At 42.1% G+C, this 24,458-nt stretch overlaps 1 protein-coding gene across 3 annotated transcripts in view; it reads left to right on the top strand.

Moving 5' to 3' along the window:
• hdac11 (histone deacetylase 11) overlaps positions 1-22,434 on the top strand; it is a 114,690-nt gene extending 92,256 nt beyond the window's left edge. For all 3 annotated transcript variants that reach the window (XM_033037202.1, XM_033037200.1, XM_033037201.1), the window contains 3 exons: positions 5,610-5,706; positions 21,153-21,331; positions 22,173-22,434. In XM_033037202.1, coding sequence (XP_032893093.1) covers positions 5,610-5,706; positions 21,153-21,331; positions 22,173-22,337 — 441 coding nt within the window. In that variant the 3' untranslated portion in view covers positions 22,338-22,434. The remainder of the gene's footprint in view (positions 1-5,609; positions 5,707-21,152; positions 21,332-22,172) is intronic.
• Positions 22,435-24,458: the final 2,024 nt, after the last annotated feature.

Here is a 24,458-nt window from a genome sequence, read left to right as displayed (position 1 = left end):
AAATTCTGCAGAACCAGTGGGAAAGATAAGATCACAGAGGGATTGCAAGGAAATCAAATCCTATCCAGTTTGTTTTAAATTAATACACAGGGGCTTAGCTGACTTCAGCTTCAATAGCGAAGATTATAAAATGCAGGAAATGCTGGAGGTGCCCTTTTTGGCCCGGCATTTTTCAGATGCTGCTCCAATGGGATGTGATTAATGACTAGTCTAAAAGGCCTTTGCACAGCACTTTATGTTGTGGTAAACACAAACAGGGTTAGAATTTATGAAGGAGGCTTCTTATAGCATAAATTACATCTTTCTTGTGGAATAGTGTACAGACTGTAGCACACATCACTTTGTTATGTGAACTCAGCAGACAGATGAGACAGCAATTAAGAGTCAGTGGCAACTAACTAGGCCTGGACTCTATGTCCATCTCATCACAGAGTTATCAGAATTGTAGATTCTTATATCAGTCTCCTGTCAATCTCCAATGTTCCAGAGAAAATAGTCCAGGTTTGTTTAACCTCTCCTTGTGGGTAATACACTCTAATCCAAGCAGCATTCTGGTAAACCTCTTCTGCATCCGCTCCAAAGCCTTCACATCCTTCCTGTCATGGGGCAATCAGAATTGCACACAATGTTTCAAGTGAGGCCTAACAGAAGTCCGATAAACATGATTTAATGACTCTTATTTATACACAACGTCCTGACCAGTTAAAGCAAGCATACTCTATGCCTTCATTATCACTCTGTGTTGTTACTTTCAGGGAGTTATGGACCCGGACCTCAAGATCCCTCTGTACATTAATAATATTAAGGGTAGACACAAAATGCTGGAGTAACTCAGTGGGTGAGGCAGCATCTCAGGAGAGAAGGAATGGGGGACGTTTCGGATCAAGACCCTTCTTCAGACTGATGTCAGGGTTCTTGGTTCATGGTTTCTTGGTCTTCCAAAATATTCTAAATGGAATTTAAACTGGAGGGGAGGGGCGGGACAAAGATACAATGCAGGCAGAGACAGTAAGACTGGTGGGAGAACTGGGAAGGGGAAGGGGATGGAGAGAGAAAGCAAGGGCTATCTGAAGTTAGAGAAGTTAATGTACATACCGCTGGGGTCTAAACTACCCAAGCATCAGATTGATGTTATATTTTAAAAGATCCACATTTTTTAATTTACAAAACCCCAATTTGAGAAAGAAATCTTCCCTCTCCACTGGCACTTACAGCTATGACATCATAATGGGATTGTAGCCCTGCTCGCTACAATGTTGCAATCCCAGGACATTGAGTCCTGGCAGCCAAGCAAGTGCAATTGCATTTTTTTTAAAGTTTAAAATAAGGGTGGGTGAATAAGGAGAAATGAGTAGCCCCTGCGCAGTTGGGTGCTATGGGTGAGTGGTGGAATATTGCGTTGGGGGGAACGGGTCGCATTGGGAGAACGGGCATCCCGTGGGGGCTATGGGTGAGTGGTGGAATATTGCGTTGGGAGAATGGGTTGTGTTGGGGAACAGGCCTCCCGTGTTGGGGAACGGGTGAGTGGTGGAATATTGCGTTGGGGAACTGGTTGTGTTGGGGGATTAGGCCTCCGGTGGGGTCTATGGGTGAGTGGTCAAATATTGCGTTGGGGGTACGGGCTGCGTTGGGGGAACCGGCCTCCCGTGTGACAGTCTCCACAAAATTTGGTGTAATCTGCAAATGTACTCATCAACCAACAATATTTACATCCTACATCGGTGAGACCAAGCGTAGGCTTGGCGATCGATTCGCCGAACACCTCCGCACGGTTTGCAATAACCAACCTGATCTCCCGGTGGCTCAGCATTTCAACTCCCCCTCCAATTCCGAATCCGACATTTCTGTCCTCGGCCTCCTTCATGGCCAGAGTGAGGACCACCGTAAATTGGAGGAGCAACACCTCATATTTCGCTTGGGTAGTTAACACCCCAGCGGTATGAACATTGACTTCTCTAATTTCAGGTAGTCCTTACTTTCTCCTCCTCTTCTCAGCTCTCCCTCAGCCCACTGGCTCCACTTCTTCCTTTCATCTTCCCGCACCCCCCCCCCCCCCTCCCCCGCCCTCACATCAGTCTGAAGAAGGGTTTCGGCCCAAAATCTTGCCTATTTCCTTCGCTCCATAGATACTGCCTCACTCGCTGAGTTTCTCCAGCACTTTTGTCTACCTTATATTTATGTCCAAGTCAGTTATATCACAAAAATGAGATGTCCTAGCACAGATCTGTGTGGAATATCACTGGTTACAGGATAACACCCTTCCACCACAACCCTCTGTCTTCTATGAGTATGCCAGTTCTGAATCCAAACGACTAAGTCATCATGGATTCCATGCATCTTAATCTTCTGGATCAGCCTACCATGTGGGACTTTATCAAATGTCTTGTGCTATGGGTGCTATCTGTACGGAGTTTGTACTTTCTCCCCGTGACCTGCGTGGGCTTTCTCCGGGTGCTCCCATTTCCTTCCACACTCTAAAGACGTACAGGTTTGTAAATTAATTGGTTTCATTAAAATTGTTAATTGTCCCCGGTGTGTAAGAAAGTGCTAGTGTTCAGGGTGATCGCGGACTCGGTGGACCGAAGGGAATGTTTCCATCCTGTACCTCTAAAGTCTTACTAAAATCCATATAGATAATGACATCCACTTCTCCTCCTCCTCTCCTCCTCCCCCTCCTCCTCCTCCCCCTCCTCCTCCCCCTCCTCCTCCCCCTCCTCCTCCCCCTCCTCCTCCCCCTCCTCCTCCCCCTCCTCCTCCCCTTCCCCCCCCCTCCCCCTCCTCCACCTCACCCTCACCCTCCCCCTCACCCTCACCCCCCCTCCACCTCCCCCTCCCCTCCGCCTCCTCCCCCTCACCCCCCCCCCTCCCCCTCCTCCTCCTCCTCCCCCTCCCCCTCCCCCCTCCCAACTTGTTCTGTTTGATCTTCTGTTTGTGCACGCCAGGTTGATTGCATTAGTCGAAACAGGGTGGACCACGTGAAGGTTGCAATCTCCCACCGCACATCCACTGCTCTACCCTGATCAATCACCTTTGTCAGCTCCTCAAAATATTCAATCAAGTTCTAAAGATATGAGCTCCCACAGCCAAACCCACGTTGACTGTCCCTAATTGACTCATCTCTTAATGCAAGTAGATCCTATCCCGAAGAATCCTCTTCAGTAGCTTCCCAAACTCTGATGTGTGCTTCACTGGCCTTTTATTTCCAGGATTGCCTTTGCTTCCTCTCTTAAACAAAGGAATTATATTTACTACTCTCCAGTCCTCTGCGACCTTATCTGTGGCTTGAAAATATATAAATGTTGTTGTCAAGGCCCTTGTAAACACCGCATCATTTGGACAAAAATTGCATGATTCGTAAGTTTGCAGATGACACTAAAATAGATAGTGAAGTGAAATAGGCAGTGAAGATGGTTATCAAAAATTACAACAAAGCAAGCGGACCAAGAATGGCTCATCGATTATAATTGAGAAAAGTGTGAGATGTTGCATTGTGGAAAGTCAAACCAGGGCAGGACCTTCGCAGTGAATGATAGGACTCACGGGTGCATGGTAGCGCAGAGCCATCTAGGAGTACAAGTAAATAATTCCCTGTAAGAGGCATCGTAGGTCAAGATGGTAGTGACGAAGGCTTTTGCCATTGCTGACCTCAATCATTCAAGGAATTGAGTCGAGAGCTAGTGAAACTATGTTACAGTTCTACAAGACGTTGGTGAGGCCATACTTGGAGATTGTGTTCAGTTTTGGTCACTCTGCTATAGAAAAGATGCCATTAAGTTGCAACGTTTGCAGAGAAGATTTACAAAGATGTTGGCAGGACCTGAGAGCCTGAGCAAAACAGAGAGACGTTAGACAGGTTAGGACTTTTACCCTGGAGCTCGGGTGACTGAGGAAGGAGCTTATAGAGGCGTATGAAGTCATAGAGCATGGACACAGGCCTTTCGGCCCAACTAGTCCACTACAGTAGTCCCACCTGCCTGTATTTGGCCCATATCTTTCTAATTTTTTCTTATCCATGTATCAGTACAAATGTCTTTTAGGTGTTGTTATAGTACCTGCCTCAACAACCTCTTCTGGCAGCTCGTTCCATATTGTGGTCTCACCTGCTGTCGTTTCTGCACCTGTTTTTGTGAGTTGTGTGATTTTTTTTTAACCTTTAATAGTGGTTTGTAAAATCAAGTTGATAGGTTGTTCAGGGTGGAATTCTCTGCCTCAACATCACTGAACGAGGATCAAAGGTAGAATCTTGTTGGTGGAATCTGGGTGGGCAGTAAAGATGATTTAGCATAGACTTTGTTTCTATGTTATGGAATCTTTGCTAAATGCAGGTGATCAACGGTCAGCATGGACTCAGTGGGCCAAAGGGCCTGTTTGCATGCCGTATCTCTAATGAAACAAAACAAAACTCTTCAAATTAGGCCTTGCAGCATCATTGGAGCTTGACAACTATTTTAACGAGGCCTGATCAGAGGCATGAGGGAGACTAAGAGACTTTTATTTACTTGTGGAGCCAGAAGGTGAGGTACTGCTTTAAACTCACAAGCTAAACCTTGGCCTCTGTTGCTTCAATTTTCCCATCCCACTCTGCCTCATGTTTGCAGGAGCATTTTCCCTTCCTTTGCTTACCTGAACATCAGGGTGTCTGGCTTCTGTCCACCCCCCCATCTGCTGTTTTCTGAAGGGCCAGGAGCTAAGGTTCCTCCTGTGTCTCACAGCTAAGTTTAGTTTTTAGTTTAGAGATACAGAGCGGAAATAGGCCCTTCGGCCCATTAAGTCCGCACTGACCAGCAATCCCCGCACATTAACACCACCCTACACACATTAGGGACATTTTTTTTACATTGACACCAAGCCAATTAACCTGTAAACTTAAAAACCTGTACGTCTTTGGATGTCTGAGGTTGGGAATTTGTCACTTGCCCATTTAGGCTTTTCAAGTGTCTGACTATTAGTGTTGTAGAACCATTGTAATTGTCCCTTGATGTTCAATGTCCTGCTTACACATACCATTATATAATGTCTACTCACCCTTTATAGAGAAACATGATACAGACACATAATAACAAAATTCATAGAGACAACATTTGGATATCCAAGTAGAGTTGCAAAAGATAATACCTACATAATCCTAAAGGAGTAAAGGGCCTTTTTTTCGGAGACTGCCAGCATCATTGACTGACGTATCAGGTCACCGAAAAGTACGCGGAGTGATGAGGCGTGATGACGTACGAGGCGGTGGTGACGCGGCGTGATGACGTATAACGTATGCGGTGCTGGCTCGAAGGGCCGAAGGGCCAAATGGCCTCCTCCTGCACCTGTTTTTTATGACGCGCGGTGTTTTTTCAAGTGGCGCAACATTTTTTTGCTCGCCGCTGGATTTTGAAATGTTCAAATATTTTGGCGACATTGATATGACGCCGGCAAAATCGCCAAGTGGGACAGGCCCATTAAGTGAATTACCTTGATTATCTTAAAATATATTAAACTCGAGGGCATTGTCTGTCTTATGCACTTAACCATGATGCAGGTTTATAGTCAGCATTGTTTTTTGGTGTCCAGTGAAGAACAGTTCTAAGTTTAAAAATAACCTTTAGATTTTTATTCACTCTTAGGGAAATGGACATGAGAGAGATTTTATGGATGACAACAGAGTCTATATTATGGATGCTTTTAATAGATACATCTACCCGGGGGATGGATATGCCAAGCGTAAGTGATGATTTCTAAATTTCACATGTAATTAGTATTGCATCCAGATTTATATGCAATAAATTTTTACTAGTGTGGCAAGATCAAAAAAAAATTTGATGACTCCTTTGAAATAGAACCAAGATTTGTGACATTTGAATAGCTGTTTCCCTGTAGAATGTGCATGAACGATTGATGACAGAAATCATTTTAATTTTGCGTCTTTGACAAAACATTTTGGTCCTGGGGGAAACTATGTTCAGATGAAAAATGTTGTCAGAATACAGGAAAAGAACTCGTATCAAATTCCCCACCTGTGTCACGGTGAAACTATGATGTACCCTTGCATCAGTTTATCTCTGTTCTTAATGTCAGATCTCATTTTCAGAAAGAGATAAGATTAGACAGATGTTAGAGTATAAAGAATTATGTTGCCCGTAATGGTAAATCCAAGTTTTCTTTTCCTTGGTTACAAAAATCCTAGGATGCTAACACTCATCGTCAGGATCATAGTCAGTATGAATAATAAACAACCACAAATAATGTGAGCAGGAATTTAGTTTAGAGATACAGGCCCTTCGTCCCACCGAATCTGACCAGTGATCACCCATCCAACAGTTCTTTCCTATAAAGTTCTTTCCTGGGGACAATTTACAAAAGCCAATTAGCCTACAAACCTGCACATCTTTGCAAATGTGGGAGGAAATCGGAGTTCCCAGAGAAAACCCGCGTGGTCACAGGTAGAACGTACAAACTCCATACAGACAGCACCCGTAGTCAGGATCAAACCCAGGTCTCTGGTGCTGTGAGGCAGAAGCATCTACCGCCATCGTGCTGCTGTAATAATTGAAGAACCAAGGGGCTTCAGATCGGATAATTGTCATCAAAAAGGGAATCACTTCTACCCAGAAGAAATAATTAATATGATGGAGTCCGGTGGTGGATTTACACGGTATAATAACTGTAATGTTGCAATTATTGTAAAGAATAATCCTTCTTTTGCTCGATCATAAGGAATTTATTATGTGGTATGTGGTAATTGAATTTGACTGTATAACTAACCTTTGTCATTGACCAGTGATTTATATTTCATGTCCGAGTTTGTACAACCGTTGGGCACCTTTAATGTTGCAACATGCTTTGTTTTATTTATGAGTTTTAGGAAAAGAGTAGGCTTTTTTTTTTTTTTTTGCAGAATCCTTAGTTTTATTGATGGGTTTTGGGAAGAGTAGTCTTGTTTTGTCCATTTGCTCTTGAGGTATGGTTTTCTGCACCTGGCCGTCTTAGGCAGTCCCTCATATAAGTATTAATCTGCCTCAAATCTGCATATCTTCTGAGATCAGGATTAGATGTTTCCGTACGAATATAACGGGTATTTCAATCCATTCCCCACGTTGAAAACAAGCCAGTGAGCTCCATTGCTGGATTTATATGTTTATATGTCTGATTAACATCATATTTAGTTCCCAATTGAACCTTAAGATTATGAATGGATCAATGGATATTTATTGTCACATATGCAATTAAACATTACATAGTGAAATCCATTTTGCATATTTAGTGCCTTTTCATCAAGTTCAAAGTAATTGTTAATAATGCAGCATAATTATACCTAATTGTATGTAAATCAGTAGTCAATTAATCAATACATTCTTGAATACATTTTATTGAATATATTCTATTAGCCAAGTATGTATACATACAAGGAATTTACCTTGGTGCTTTGCTCGCAAGTAACAACACGATATACAGGAGACAATTAAGAATAAAACATTATAATTTAAACATGTGAAGAATGAAATATAATACGAGAGCAAAAGGAGGCTACAGACTTTTGGCTGTTGCGTAGAGCTAATGCTCATGGAAAAATAAAGCTGTTTTTAGGTCGGGCTGTGGCGGCTTTGACAGTCTGGAGTCGCCTTCCAGAGGGTAGTGCTTCAGAGTTTGTGGCCAGGGTGAGAGGGGTCAGAGATGATCTCACCCACTCGCTTCCTGGCCCTTGCAATGTACAGTTCGTCAATGGAGGGAAGGTCGCAGCCAACAACCTTCCCTGCTGATCGAACGATTCGCTGCAGCCTCCGGATGATGTGCTTGGTGGCTGAGCCACACCAGACCATGATGGAGAAGGTGAGGACAGACTCTACGATGGCAGTATAGAATTGGACCATCATTGCTTGTAGCAGATTATGTTTCCTCAGCTGCCACAGGAAGTACATCCTCTGTTGGGTCTTTTTGACTGTGGAGTCGATGGTGGCCCCACATTTAAGGTCTTTGGAGATGATGGTTCCAAGGAACTTAAATGACTCCACAGATGTGACTGTGGTGTTGTTTATGGTGGGGGGAGTGGAGGGGGAGGGGGAGGGGAGGGGGAGCTCTCTTAAAGTCTTACAATCAATTCCACTGTCTTGAGAGCATTGAGCTCCAGGTTGTTGCGATGGCACCAGGCCGCCAGCTGTGTCACTTCCTGTCTGTAGGCAGATTCCTCCCCAACCTGGATCAGTCCAATCAGGGTTGTGTCATCCACAAACTTGAGAAACTTGCAGAGGAGTCTGTGGAGGTGCAGTCATTGGTGTAGAGAGAGTAAAGGAGAGGGGAGAATGCACAGCCTTGCAGTGCTCCTATGCTGACGTTTGCGGGTCCGAGATGTGCATTCCCAGCCTCACATGCTGCTTCTTGTCTGTCAGGAAGTTGGTGATCCACTGACAGAGGGGTTCAGGCACAGTCAACTCAGAAAGTTTGGATTCTGGCACAATGGTGTTGAATGCAGAGGTAAAATCAAACAAAATCCTCGCACAGGTCCCCTGGCGGTCTAGGTGCTGTAGGATGAAGTGCAGGCCCAGATTGACTGCTTCATCCACAGATCTATTGGCCTGGTATGCAAACTGCAGGGGGTCCAACAGGGGGTTTGTGATATTTTTCAGATGAGCCAGCACGTCTTTCAAGGGTCTTCATGATTACAGAGGTCAGTGCGACAGGCCTGTAGTCATTAAGACCAGTAATCATTGGCTTTTTGGGTACATGAACAATAGTGGGGACTTTGAAGCAGGCAGGGACAGTACAGATTTGCAGGGACTAGTTGAAATTGTCTGTGTAGACTGGTGCCAGCTGTTCGGCACAGAACTTGTGGGTAAAGGGGGAAACATTGTCCGGTCCTGGAGATTTCCGGTTTTGCAGGCTAGAGTCAGGCTGTGTGAAGTGGTAATTGGGGAGGGGGAGGGAGGGGGTCCCAGGGGTTATTTTTCTGTCTATTGAACCTGCCTAGAACTTGTTTCCTCTTGTAGCTGGTGATTCCTTGCAAGCCCTTCCACACTGAACATGAGTCATTAGCTCAGAACCTTGCTCCTCAACTTCTCAGAGTACAGGGCCTGTCCCACTTACGTGTCCTTGGCACGCAAATTACGCGACCTCGTGGTCGTGTTGAGGCGCACGGGCATCGTATGGCCGCGCGGGACCGGTCCCACTGAGAAGCGCGGAGGGGTATGTAGTTGTGCGCGACATCACGTGGGGCTCCGAAATTTTTGTAGCGAATGAAATCTTTGCGCGCCAACGGCCTGTCGCAAAACTGACGGCCAAAGTGGGACAGGCCCAATACTCTGGCGCGACGCAATGTCTCACCTCCAACAGCAACATAAGCAGACAAACGATCACCGAACTCGGCCTGGGGCTCACGGCCGTTGCGGTCCGGATCCGCCCCCACTTCTACTCCCAGTGCAGGGCCAAGAAAATTGAAGATAGACACAAAATGCTGGAGTAACTCAGCGGGACCGGCAGCATCTCTGGAGAGAAGGAATGGGTGACGTTTCGGGTCAAGACCCTTATTTCAGACTGAAGAACGGCCTTGACACGAAACATCACCCATTCCTTCTCTCCAGAGATGCTGCCGGGCCCGCTGAGTTACTCCTGCATTTTGTGTCCATCTTAGAATAACGTCACGTGCTCCAGACGGCTGTGCGTATGCATGAAATCGCGCGCGACATTCGCGGGACCGTCATGGCTCAACGCGACCACGAGGTCACGTAATTATCGTGCCAAGGACACGTAAGTGGGACAGGGGCTTACCTTTACTTGGCAGCTCTGATTCCTCTTCTCAGCTTGTACTTGACCTGCCTGTAGAGATCGGCATCCCTGCTCCTGTAGGCTCCCTCTTTAGACTGGCGGAGCTGTCTGAGTTCTGCTGTACACCAGGGCTTGTCGTGGTTGAACCTGATCCGGGTCCTAGTGGGAATGCAACTGTCCTCACAAAAGCTGACATATGATGTCACAGTGTCTGTATACTCATTGAGGCTTGTGGTTGCTTCCCTGAACACATTCCCTGACTGTAGGTTTTCAATGACCTTGACACGAGGACCAGTGGAGGAAGAGACTGACTTTGGTGCCTTCCCATACAGTGGGAAACTTTGATTCTGCTGTGTGGGGATGTTTTATGTCAAATTCTATAGTGTGTTGTGTTCTTTATTTTTATTGTATGGCTGTATGGGAATTTCATTTCACTGTGCCATCTGGCACATGTGACAATTAAATGTGTCTTGAATCTTGAATCTTGTCCACTTTTTCATTCTTCTGACCACAGGCTTAGCAGATTTTAGTTTCTGCCTGTAGGTCAGAATAAGTTGACACAGACATTGAACTCTCAATGGAGTGCAATACACAAGGTGCTGGAGTAACTCAGCGGGACTGAGTTACTGGATAGGTGACATGTTTTGTGTTTGGACTCTTCATCAGAGGGGTCTCATCATGAAGCATCACCTATCCAATCTTGCCATAGATGCTGCCTGACCTGCTGAGTAACTCCAGTACTTGGTGCTTTGCTCCAGTATCCAGATTCCAGCATCTGCACCTTATTGTGTGTCAATTCAGCGCGTTGAGATGGTTTTGTGACTTCACAGTTAGCTGGTACAGAATGCCCTTTCTAATTATTCCACAATCAAGGTCAAATTTGAATACCCTGCCGTTTGTAAAATCAAGAAGCTTTGCCTTTGAGATTATTGTGGCCTCGTTCTTCCCATCTCCTCTATCGCCGGGGAAAGGTCATTACCAAATGAACACAATCCATATCCATTTTCATTGGATAGACACAAAATGCTGCAGTAACTCAGCGGGACAGGCAGCATCTCTGGAGGAAAGGAATAGGTGACGAGACCCTTCTTCACACTGAGAGTTGGGAGAAAGGGAAATGAGAGATATAGACGGTAATGTACAGAACAAATATTCATTGGAACTGAAAAATCCCACTGGGTATTCATAGATTCCCTTTGGGGGAAAGAGAATTTTAGGAAAATAGATGCATATCTACGATCTTGTGTGCACAGATTATTGGTTAACCGCAGAGCACATTACTTCACTGAATAGGAGTTTCACGTGATTTCTCTGAACCTCAAAGATTCAGCAGCCCACATCTAACAGTGAACAGCAGGAAGAAGAGAGCAACAAAACAAGCTGAAGGCCCATTATTAGACACGAGTTATATCCACAAATGTCATTAATCCCCAACATGGGATTTTGCTTGATTTCTTATTAAAGTCATCTTTGCATCATACTCACTGGGATGTTCTCACTGATGTTCTTAAATTATCAAAGAAGTTAATTAGTCATAGGAGCAAAATTAGGCCATTCACCCCATCAAGTCTACTCCACAATTCAATCATGGCTGATTTTTCTTGCCCTCTCAACCCCATTCTCCTGCCCTCTCCCCGTAACCCCTGCCACTCTTAAGGGCCTGTCCTACTTTCACGACCTAATTCACAACCTCTGCCAAGTTTGCCCTTGACTCATACTCACAGCATGATCTTCACAAGGTCGTAGGAGGTCGTAGGTAGGTCGTAGGTAGGCCGTGATGCTAGTCGTAGGTACTCATTGCATCAAATAGGTCGGGCGTTTTTCTAGCCTGATGAAAAATGCCCACGAGTAAAAAAGGTTGTGAATTAGGTTGTGAAAGTGGGACAGGCCCTTTACTAAACAAGAACCTATCAATCTGCACTTTAAAAAATACCCAAAGACTTGGCCTCCACAGTCGTCTGTGGCAATGAATTCCACAGATTCACCACACTAACTAATGAGATTCCTCCTCATCCTCTTTCTAAAGGTACGTCTTTTTATTCTGAGAATCTCCCACTAGTGGAAGCATCGTCCCCACATTCACAAGCCTTACTGTTTCAGATCAAAGACCTTTCATCAGATCTGGGAAATATCGATAACAAGTTAGTTTTAAGCAGAGACGATGGAGGAGGGAAGCTATTCCAATAGGAATGAATGAAATATCATCCAAAGATACTTGCATGAAGCATAAACACTACCATAGATCAACTGGGTCAAATGTTGTGTGTAGGAAGGAACTGCTGGTTTACACTGAAGATAGACTTAAAATGCTGGAGTAACTCAGCGGGAGAGGCAGCATCTCTGGAAAGATGAAATGGGTGACATTTCCGATCGCTTCACCCTCTTCAGAGATGCTGCCTGTCACGCTGATTTACACCAGCATTTTGTGTCCATCTTCGGGTCAAATGTTTTCTTTCTTTGTTGCAAGTTGATGCAACTAAGTTTATTTGGGTAACCCTGTTCATTTGGAATATATTCAACACCCATTTTGTGGTCATTGTAGTCAGCTACGACTGCGATTAATTTGGCTTTTTATCACCAATTTTTAAGTTGACTGTTAACAGTGTCTTCAAAATATTTGATGTTTTTATTTATCCAGATTGTTTGCAAATTGTAGCCATTTCCTTTTGAATTGTGACTTTAATTTTCGTCTCCACTAACTGAAAATGTCTCATTGTGCCAGTTTAGACATTTTCCATGAAACATTTCACTGCCTGTATCAAGTAATGAGATAAATGTCCTTTCACGCAGATCTCATTTAGATCTTCTGCTTTCTGTGGTGGTCCTTTAATGTGTGCTGTATGCATTGCAAGGATAAGAGGCACCTTGTTGCTATTTTATCCGCAACCGGTTATCCCTATGATTAGTAATGGATATATTGCAGAGACCATGTGTTCCCTGCAGAGTCTTCAACTTGATATTATTCTGCAATATGTGCAGAAACGCTGTTTGCTCCATGAGGCTGTTTTGATGCTTTACTGCAAAGTTTATAGATGTCTTATTTTTTCTAATTTTACTTTCATTATTATATGAAGAAATTCTACATTACCTTCTTTATCACACTGGATTTGGGAAGCTGCATGTGTCAAAACTGTCAAATTATATACAAGGGTTATTTTGTTTTTAATTTCTATCATGATGTTGATTAATGGCAAAACAGCCTAGAGAGCCAGATGGCCAAATCCTGCTCCTCCTACTTCTTATGTTCTAATGATCTTCTGTTCAAGTTACATTTATCATTAAAATGAATAATAACAAAGGCTAAAATACCCGTATAACAACATTAGATCCTATATTTTCAGCTGCTATCTTACAAATTGAGTTAAGTGAACAATTTAAATTGGATTAAGAACCAAGAGATTTTTGATAACAGTTAAAATGCTTGTTTTGCATGTTTCTGAATTTTGACCTATTATTTTAAATATAATTTATTACTGAATTTCAAATAAAATTAATTCGGATGGCACACAAAAACATAACATGGAAATGGAATTGGGCCCATTTGTTCATCAATAAATGAGCACCACCACTTCACTGGAAATGAAAATCAGATGACAATGTCACGTTTGCAGCCAGATGGCAAATTGAAAATCTACTCCGAAAGTTTTGATTTCTGCTAAACTCCCAACCCCAATTAGATTTAGATTTCTGCTGCCTTCAAACCAACCCTTTAATCCTTTAAACCAGAGACGAATACTCAAAGTGACATCTGTGTTCAAATGGAGTGAGACAAGGTTGAAACTCATTTAAACACAGAGACCTCTGTTCACTCTCAGAGTAAGGAACAATAAACCTAAAGTAATGACTCCTGCAGCAGACAATGGGAGTTAACATGCATGTACTGTTAAGAATACAACTACAGCTGCAAACCTCAGCAATAATCAAGTTTGGTTTAAGAGGGTTAATAAAGGTCAAGCTGAAATGTCATAATGCATTGTAATGCAACATTTTAAGTACTGATATCTGCTCAGCAATTTTTTCAAAATTATTAACACTTTCCTTTCCAACAGGGTTTAAAACTGTGGTAAACTCTGTGTGGAGAAGGAAAAGTCTCATATTGAGATAGCACCTTTGTTTTATCCTTCAAATCCTCAAACACTTTAAACCAACAATGCACTGTTTAATATAGGCAAACATGGCAGCCAAAATTGATCACACCTGGTCCACAAACAGCTATTTGAATGACGAAATCCAGCCTCTCAAACCTGGCCTGGTATTTACAAAGAATATGCAGCACAGAACCATCCTACCACAACCAGAGAGCAGCGCTGAACACCAACGACCTCATCGGTGACCCTCGGACTATCCTTGATCGGACTTTCCTGGCTTTCCCTTCCACTAAATGTTATTCCCTTTTCATGTTTCTATACACTGTAAATGGCTCGATTGTAAACATGTATTATCTTTCAGCAACTAAGTTACAGAGAAAGGTTGAACAAGTTAGGGCTTTATTCTTTGGAGCGCAGAAGGTTAAGGGGGGACTTGATAGAGGTTTTTAAAATGATGAGAGGGATAGACAGAGTTGACGTGGAAAAGCTTTTCCCACTGAGAGTAGGGAAGATTCAAACAAGGGGACATGACTTGAGAATTAAGGGACTGAAGTTTAGGGGTAACATGAGGGGGAACTTCTTTACGCAGAGAGTGGTAGCTGTGTGGAATGAGCTTCCAGTGAAGGTGGTGGAGGCAGGTTCGTTTTTATCATTTAAAAATAAATTGGATAGTTATATGGATGGGAAAGGAATGGAGGGTTATGGTCTGAGCGCAGGTATATGGGACTAGGGGAGACTATGTGTTCGGCACGGACTAGAGGGGTCGAGATGGCCTGTTTCCGTGCTGTAATTGTTATATGGTTATATGGTTATTATATGGTTTCCGCTGACTGGATAGCACACAACAAAAGCTTTTCACTGTACCTTGGCACACGTGACAATAAACTAAACTAATCTATTTGAACCATATAATAACCATCATGGCACACAAGCATGTTGCTACCAAAGTTCACAGGTTTAGCAAGTTTCTCTCGTTTCTCATACTATCACCCAATAAATAAACCTAAATCATTGTTTTAGAGTCATAGAGATGGAGTGATACAGTGGAAACAGGCCCTTCGGCCCAACTTGCCCACACCGCCCAACATGTCTCAGCTACACTAGTCCCACCTGCCTATGCTTGATCCATATCCCTCCAAACCTGTCCTATCCATGTATCTGTCTAACTGTTTCTTAAATGTTGGGATAGTCCCAGCCTCAGCTACCTCGTCTGGCAGCTTGTTCCTTACACCCACCACCCTTTGTGTGAAAAGGTTACCCCTCAGATTCCTATTAAATCTTTCCCCCTTCAACTTGAACCTATGTTGTTTGGTCCAAGATTCCCCTACTCTGGGCAAGAAACTCTGTGCATCTACCCGATCTATTCCTCTCATGGTTTTGTACACCTCTATAAGATCACCCCTCATCCTCCTGCGCTCCAAGGAATGGAGACCCATCCTACTCAACTTCTCCCTATAGCTCACACCCTCCAGTCCTAGCAACATCCTCATACATCTTCTCTGAACCCTTTCAAGCTTGACAATATATTTCCTATAATATGGTGCCCAGAACTGAACACAATATCCTAAATACGGTCTCATCAACATCCTATACAACTGCAACATGACCTCCCAACTTTTATACTCTATACTCTGACTGATGAAAGCCAATGTGCCAAAAGTCTTTTTGACCACCTTATCTACCTGCCACTCGACCTTCTTAATCCTTATTCTTAAACTGTGGCCCCTGGTTTTGGACTCCCCCAACATCGGGAACATGTTTCCTGCCACTAGCGTGTCCAAACCCTTAACAATCTTATATGTTTCAATTACATTCCCTCTCATCCTTCTAAATTCCAGAGTGTACAAGCCCAGCCACTCCATCCTCTCAGCATATGAGTCCCGCCATCCCGGGAATTAACCTTGTAAACCTACGCTGCACTCCCTCAATAGCAAGAATGTCCTTCCTCAAATTAGGGAACCAAAACTGCACACAATACTCCAGGTGTGGTCTCACTTGGGCCCTGTACAACTGCAGAAGGACCTCTTTGCTCCTATACTCAACTCCTCTTGTTATATAGGCCAACATGCCATTCGCTTTCTTCACTGCCTGCTGTACCTGCATGCTTACTTTCAGAGACTGATGAACAAGGACCCCCAGATCCCATTGTACTTCCGCTTTTCCCAACGATGCCATTTAGATAGTAATCTGCCTTCCTGTTTTTGCTACCAAAGTGGATAACCTCACATTTATCTGCATTAAACTTCATCTGCTATGCATCTGCCCACTCCCCCAACCTGTCCAAGTCACCCTGCATTCTCATAGCATCCTCCTCACAGTTCACACTGCCACCCAGCTTTGTGTCATCTGCAAATTTGCTAATGTTACTTTGTGGATAATCAGCCATGATCACATTAAATGATGGTGCTGGCTCGAAGGGCCGAATGGCCTTCTCCTGCACCTATTATCTATTGTCTATTGACCAGAGACACTGCCTGTCCCACTGAGTTACTCTGGCATTTTGTGTCTATCTTCAGTGTAAACTAGCATCTGCAGTTCCTTCCTACATATATATCCATTGACACAGCCCTTCAGTGCGGCATGTTAGGCTGTGAGCAGTGAGTAGGCTGAGTGTAGGACTACAATACAGCTCACAAATCACCTCATGACTTTGTACAGTCAGAACATTGTTTCCAACTCTATATGATCAAAAGTCAGGTTTAACAATTACATATGTTGAATTAATTTACAAACACAAAACTGCTGTTAACATTTTTTTTCAAACATGAATGTAATTGAAAGAAAATCTTTCCCAAACTTCCAATCTAAATGAAGGTCGTAATGCTGACCAATGCAAATCTGAGGAGTATCACTGACCAAGGGAGTTTAGCAATTTGTTGAAGTCCCTTATTATATATGGTGAGTCTCAGGAGAGAGGGAGTATGAACATCTGGCCTTCAATACATTCCTGACATCCGCACAGGCACAGATATGTAGAGGACCACCTCCTCGCACATTGCAACTAGCTGGCAGCTCTTTATTCGGCACTGTCAATTCATTTCAGCCTGTTATTTAAATGGACGTACACCTGAAAAACGCTATGTTATACTATTCTGGTAGAGCAAATAATATAAAGGCACAAATGGCTTTATTTTCAGGGGTAGCACTAACAATAATGCGTAAGAATAAGCAAGTCTTGCTGCAATGACAGTGGATATTTTTAAGGCAGAGATAGATAGATTCTTGATTAGTATGGGTGTCAAGGGTTATGGGGAGAAAGCAGGAGAATGAGGTTAGGAGGAAGAGATAGATCAGCCATGATTGAATGGCGGAGTAGACTTGATGGTCTAATTCTGCTTCTATCACCTATGACATATTATGTGAGATTGCATCTGGAATCCTGTGTGGAATTTTGAGTTCCTTATTGAAGGAAGGACATACTTGCACAAAGGTTCACAATATTGATTGTCCCAGGGTGGGCTTTTTGTCCAGTGTGGAAAGTATGTGCAGAATGAGTCGAGGGAGTTTAGAAAGATGAAGATGTTGATTCATTGCGGTGTGCTAAATTCAAAGGGAGCTTGACAGAATAAGTGTTCCTGAGTGGGGAAGCTGAGAACTAAGAAAAATAATCTCAGGATACCATGGCAGCCATATGGTAGAGACAAGGCAACATCACTATATTTGCCAGTGAATCTTTGAAACAAAGAATTATTCAGCACAAAGCTAGAACCTTTAGCCCACCGGGTCCATGTCAACCATCAATTACTCATTTTCATTGATCCCATTTTTATTTTCCACAAATTTCCATCTACTCCTCTTAGATTCTGCCAGTCTCCTACACATCGTGGAAAACTTGCAGTGGGCAATTAATCTACCAACTCACCTGAGATGAAGGAGGAAACAAAGCTCCTTGCAGTAATATATAAACACATGGAGTTTGCATGAGAAAGTGCAAACTCCACACAGATAACACTGGAGGGCAGGATTGAGCCTAGGTGATTGCAGTTGTGAGGCAGACAAAAGTGCTGGAGAAACTCAGCGGGTGAGGCAGCATCTATGGAGCAAAGGAGATGCTGCCTCACCCGCTGAATTTCTCCAGCATTTTTGTCTACCTTCGATTTTTCAGCATCTACAGTTCCTTCTTAAGCAGTTGTGAGGCATGTCAGTCGACCATATGGCATTGTGCCAACCTTTGGAATTCTTCTGATAGTTAGGTTTTTGCTGGTTTATTAATTGGGCTAAAAGGCTAGCAAAGTTCATGAAGATCAGATAGCATTTTGGAATTCAAGCCATTGTTTTGATGACACTAATTGATCCTAATTTGAGGAAGGACATCGTTGTGATTGAGGCAGTGCAGTGTAGGTTCACGAGATTGATCCCTGGGATGGCGGGACTGCCATATGAGGAAAGATTGAAAAGACTTGGTTTGTATTCACTGGTGTTTAGAAGGATGAGGGGGATCTTATAGAAACATATAAAATTATAAAAGGACTGGTCAAGCTAGATGCAAGAAAAATGTTCCCAATGTTGGGCGAATCCAGAACCAGGGGCCACAGTCTTAGAATAAAGGGGAGACCATTTAAGACTGAGGTGAGAAAAAACGTTTTCACCCAGAGAGTTGTGAATTTGTGGACTTCCCTGGCACAGAGGGCAGTGGAGGCAAAAATCACTGGATGGATTTAAGTGAGAGTTAGATAGAGCTCTAGGGGCTAGTGGAATCAAGGGATATGGGGAGAAGGCAGGCACGGGTTATTGATTTGGGACGATCAGCCATGATCACAATGAATGGTGGGGCTGGCTCGATGGGCAGAATGGCCTCCTCCTAACCTATTTTCTATGTTTCTATGTTTCTATGACACATAATTGTATTGAATGGTGGAACAGGCTCATGGGACAATTGGTATAGGTTTTTTTCACTCGTGTGTCGGTCAACGTTCTACCATCGCTTTGCCACAGCCAGTGCCACATCTGTGCCTCTGCGGAGATTGTCCGCAGTGCATGACTCTCCGCCGCAAGTCAGTAGGTGGGTCATTGTCTGTACCTCTCCACAGTTGCACTTGTCAGAGTTCGAGAGGCCCCACTTCTTCAGGTTGAGTCCACAACGTCCCACTCCAGTGCAGAGACGGTTTAGGGCTTTCAAGGTAGAAAAAGGCAGGTGGTGTCCTGGTGCCGTCTGTTGTTTGGTTTTGGTGCCTGGCACAGTTGGCTCTAGTTCCCTGAAGCTGTTCCGACTCTTCAGGCGTTTCTTGGCATGTTGGTGATTGTGCAAGGGGTGGCAGGGGTCTGTGTCCACATTGACGCGTTCTACTGCAGCTGCCCAATCACATCTTCGAGATGGTTCACTATTGGTATAGATAATGGTTTATTATTGACACGTGTACCAAGATACAGAGATAAGCTTTATTTGCATGCTATCTAGCCAAATCATACTGTAATTCAGCACAATCAAGTCACATCATAGTGAGTCTCTTGTCCAGAGTAGGTGAATCGAAGACCAGAGGACATAGGTTCAAGGTGAAGGGGAAAAGACTTAATAGGAATCTGAAAGGTAATTTTTTCACACAAGGGGTGGTGGGTATTTGGAACAAGCTGCCAGAGGAGGTAGTTGAGTCTGGGACTATCCCAATGCATATGTACAAGTACAGCAGGCAGGGCAAAGACATAAATACCAGAGTGCAGAATATTATCCTATAGCATTACACTAACAGAGAAAAAGTCCAAGGTACGCAATGAGGTAGGTTGGAAGATTGGGCCTACACCTTAGCTTATGGGGGGAAGACCATTCAGCGGTCTGATAACAGCAGGGAAGAAATTCTTCCTGAATCTGTTACCCCTTCTTTTACGATATTCATGTTCTTGTGTGAGTGGTTGCTACGCAACAGTGTGCTCTTGCATGACACTGGTACTAGGGCTCAGATCTAGACAAGGATGATGAGATGTTAATTGTAACAGACTTGTCTGCAGTGACTTTAGGCACTGTCAGTCAAGTTCCGATTTGGCTTAAGTCCATGACACAACATTGTTCATGAATCAGAACCGATATTTTAGAATATTGTCACTTTCATTCAGAGAGGATGATTGAAATAAGACAAATTACATTATTTTAGCACAAGATATCTATGGCTTCAGGCAAAAAAAACATCTTTCTGGCAGAGCAAAAAAAGAGTTAATTCTACCTTATATTTGAACTCTCCCATAGTCATTGATGCTTCATTCAATAACATAAATTAAAAATATACAAAAAAATGGCGCCTTGTAATTGTGTCTGTAATAAAGTCTGACAATGTGCACTTTAACCACATGTGATTTTTTCTATTACAAATCTCAAATTGTGGAGTACAGAGGCAAATAAATAAATGGTGGGTCTTTGTCCCAAACATTATGGAGGGCACTGTATCTGTACTGTGAATGGCTCGATTGTAATCATGTATTGTCTTTCTGCTGACTGGTTAGTACGCAACAAAAGCTTTTCACTTGGTACATGTGACAATAAACTAAACTGACACTGAGGTTATTATATCAGATATACAGGAAAGTAGAGGAAAAACCACAATAAGCCAGCCATTTGCAGTACAATTCTAACTTCTTCGATCCTCTTGGATCAACAATTCCAGAACTTGCTTCAACCCGATCATGAAGAAGCAACTTTCATAGCTGTTTATAGATAGAAGGGGCTGCGGATGCTGGTTTACAAAAATAGACACAGAGTGCTGGAGTAACTCAGCGGGTCAGGCAGCATCCCTGAAGATCATGGATAGGTGATGTTTCGGGTCAGGGCCCATCATCGGACTGGTCTGCAGAAGGGTTCCAACCTGAACATCCTCTCCATGTTCTCCAGGGATGATGTCTGGCCCGCTGAGTTATTCCAGTACTTTTTATCTTTTTTTTAATTGCTGTTTGCAAGTCAAACTAAGGCTTGTAGCCCTTATGTTCATTCTGTTGCCCGTGAATTTACTGTTGAAATGTTTTGAATAAGTAACTCAGAACTTGCAATATCAGTGTCCTTTATATTAGTGATCAAATACTTACTGTTAATAAATAATTGAGCAGTAATTAGTTTATGATAAATTATAATAGTTGTTGATGCATATCGCTACTACATGCACATTTAATATTTTTGAAATCCATGCATGATTTTTGTATGCCTTTTTATCTAAAATCATTTGTCATATTTGGTATATTTTTGAATAATCTATCAGAAACTATCCTTGTTAATAATGTATTAAATAACTTTGGGTGAAATTTGATTTGTATTGTTTGCCACGGTGTTAAAAAATATATTTTGTGTGGAGTTAACTGTGAAATGATTGATTACTGAAACGTTTATTCATGAATTGTTACCAGGAGCCATCAAGTGGAAAATTGAACTAGAATGGGACACAGAGGATTCAGAGTATCTGGCGAAAGTGGAAGCACATGTGGCAAAAGCATTGCATGAAGTCACTCCAGACATCATTGTGTACAATGCAGGCACAGACATCTTAGATGGTGATCAATTGGGAGGTTTGGCTGTCTCTCCTCAGGTTTGTGAGATACATTCAGGCTAAATCAGAATTTTTGTACTTTGCACTATGAAATGAATAAAAATCTGTTAGCCCAACATTCGACGTATGCAACATGTTGACTTACATGCAAACCCAATTGAACACAGGCGAATGGAAATTCACCTGGAGTTTGACTCAGAAATCTAAGGAAATGTTTTGTTATGCTGAGCAAATATTTTATTTCAATGGACATCTGTTCCAGGTGTTTCATTAGCTTGAACAAGTGATGTATCTATTTTCTGTTTTCATCATACTTCACACTACAGTGATATTTTTTCATATCCTGGATTAAACAAACTGAATGAATTGAAATGGTTCCTCGTTTCTAGATAGCGTTTCTATAGGAGTTTGCCACAATTCTAATGATTGGCACACACATGATCCAGATGGAAAGTGACTGTATTTTAACAGGAATGTTTCATTTACCACTAATTCCTGTGCATACGTTCTAAAAATCCCTTAACTATTAAGTAATTATGTTTGTCTATAATTTATAATTAAAGGAGTGCACACAATTCTGTTCAAATTACCGAGAAAATAATGACTGCTTCAGTGCTAGGAAGTCAGTTTGTATTTGCTAAAGAGTGTATTATCATGTAATTTAATCTTGCCCTTTTCAGCATTGCAAACAACAACATTATGATTTTTAAAAAATCTGATTCATAATTATGCTATGTTAGACATGTAGCATTGTATTGAATGGAACTGGAATTGCTTTTTGCATTAACATTTGGGAAGAAAACTATTTTGATGTATAATTAGTAATGATATGAAATGAAACTAGTTTGTGCCCTGCTAAAGTAAATTTTTTTTTTTCCAGGGAATTATTAAAAGAGATGAAGTAATTTTTAAGGCAGCCCGCATTCATAAGATACCCATCCTGATGGTGACATCTGGAGGTTACCAAAGGTCTACAGCTCGGATCATAGCTGATTCTATTCTTAACTTGCACCATTTGCATCTCATTGACCAGAGACTGATTTAGAAGAATTGGATGAGTGATACCTTGGCATTTTTGTAATATGGAAGCCTTTATCAGCTACAATACCACCACTGTTAATGTAAAAAAATAACTTTAGTTTTAAAAAGAAAATGCATTTTAAATAATAAAGTCGCAAAGTTCTATAGTCTGTCTTGAAAAGAGTTACAAATATTGATGAGATAAAAATACAAATAGGTTTACAGTATTATTACAATCTTAAAGGGACATTCCTCTCTGGTGCAATAAGGACGTGCAATTTTTGTTTAAAAAAAAGTACTGAAATGTACTTGGCTCTGTGAAGGATTTAGATAAATAACTTTTTTCACACAAAAAAATATTTAGCTCAGCTTCTTGAGTGTTTCTATCTCACGCATATATAAACCATATTTTTATCATGGTTTAAAATACTGTTCTGTGTCAATAGGATATTTATATATAGATCCAAACCTTACTTCATGGTACTCAAAGTGGAGGATAGAGTGGAGCAAGGAGGGAACCAGATCAAGATATTTTTTCTTACAGATGTAATAGAATGTATGGAAATGAATATTTAACTACAAAAATATCCTTGAAAATTGTATCAAATTACTATTCAAGACTGAAAGTCTATTTTATTGCCCAGCAAACTATTTGTAAAGGAATGTGCCTTTAAATATAAGATAACTAGCTTCCTATTCTCAATATCAGGCTGAAAAAGTTCCTGTGTTTTGACATAGGGGATTGTTATTCTAATGTGTGATTTTCTGATGTGCTCGACAGAAAATAATTTAGTGCTGTAGATTATTATTAAATAACTGAGTTCAGTAATCACACGTAGGAGGTGTTGCACTTTGGAAAGACGAATGTAATGGGAAAGTATATAATTAATGGCAAATCCTTAATAACATTGATGTTCCGAGGGTTTGTGGGGCCCGACTGTACAGTTCCCTGAACGTAGTAACACACAGATAGAGTGGGAAGAAGGTGTATGGTATGTTTGCCTTCAGTGGTTGGTGCATTAACTATAGGAAGTCATGTTGCAGCTTTATAGGACTTTGGTTAGGCTGCATTTGGTGTATTGTGTGCAGTTCTGGTTATCCCATTACAGGAAGGACATTAAATCTTTGGAGAGGGAGCAGAAAAGGTTTACCAGAATACTGCCTGAGTTAGATTAGGGTATTAGCTATAAGGAGAGGTTGGACAGACATCAATTGCTTTCTCTGGAGCTCGAGAGGCTGAGAAGTGGATTAAATAATGAGAAACATAGATAGGGTAGACAGTCAGAACCTTTTTTCCAGGATGGAAATGTCAAAGCCTAGAGGAAACAGCATTAAGTTGAGAGGATAAAATTTAAAGGTGATGAGCGGGGCATGTTTTGTTTTACACAGAGAGTGGTGGGTGCCTGGAACATGCTCCAGGGGTGGTGGTGTGAAGGTAAATGTGATGGTAACATTTAAGAGCGTTTTTGATAGGCACATGGATATGCAGCGAAGGACTACTGCCGGAGATTAGTTTAACGGCGTTCTGTTCAGTGCGGACATAGTGAGCTAAGAGCCTGTTCCTGCTCTATATTCTAACGTTAGAATTATTGTGGTCTGTCATATTTAAGCAATTTTAAACTCTGTGAGCATGACTGTGATTTAGTTGTCCAGTCATATCTGGAACTAAAGATATATCAAATTCTGCTGTTGCAATAAATGCATTTTATCATTAATTGATTTCAAACCTGAGGAATAAATGCAGCTGGTTTCACTGAAATCTAATTTTGCTGAGGTGATAAGTAGCTGTAGGCAAAACAATGGAAAGTAATTTATGGCAGTTTTTTAATGTAGCCAATTTGCTGCTGGACATTGCTGTCCAACAGAGAAAAATCTTAACTTTCACGTTTTTAGAAAATTGCTTTGAAAAGTGTTCTCATCAGAGTGCACGTTGAAATCTGAACACATTCCCAACTACCAGAACAAAGTTTTGTGGAGGTGCTATCGAGACGATTCACATGATATTGTCATGAAAGGAAAGTCTAGCAAGACAGAATATGATGGTTCCCAAAACTGGCACAGGGTCTATGATGTGGAAGTAATACGTCATTTAACAATGGCAGAAACATTACTCTATGAAGCTTAAAATTGCATTTCTTGTTTATCG

The sequence above is a fragment of the Amblyraja radiata genome, chromosome 18 (assembly GCF_010909765.2).
Source record: "Amblyraja radiata isolate CabotCenter1 chromosome 18, sAmbRad1.1.pri, whole genome shotgun sequence".
Lineage (NCBI taxonomy): Eukaryota > Metazoa > Chordata > Chondrichthyes > Rajiformes > Rajidae > Amblyraja > Amblyraja radiata.
This window is presented reverse-complemented; position numbering and strand designations above follow the sequence as displayed.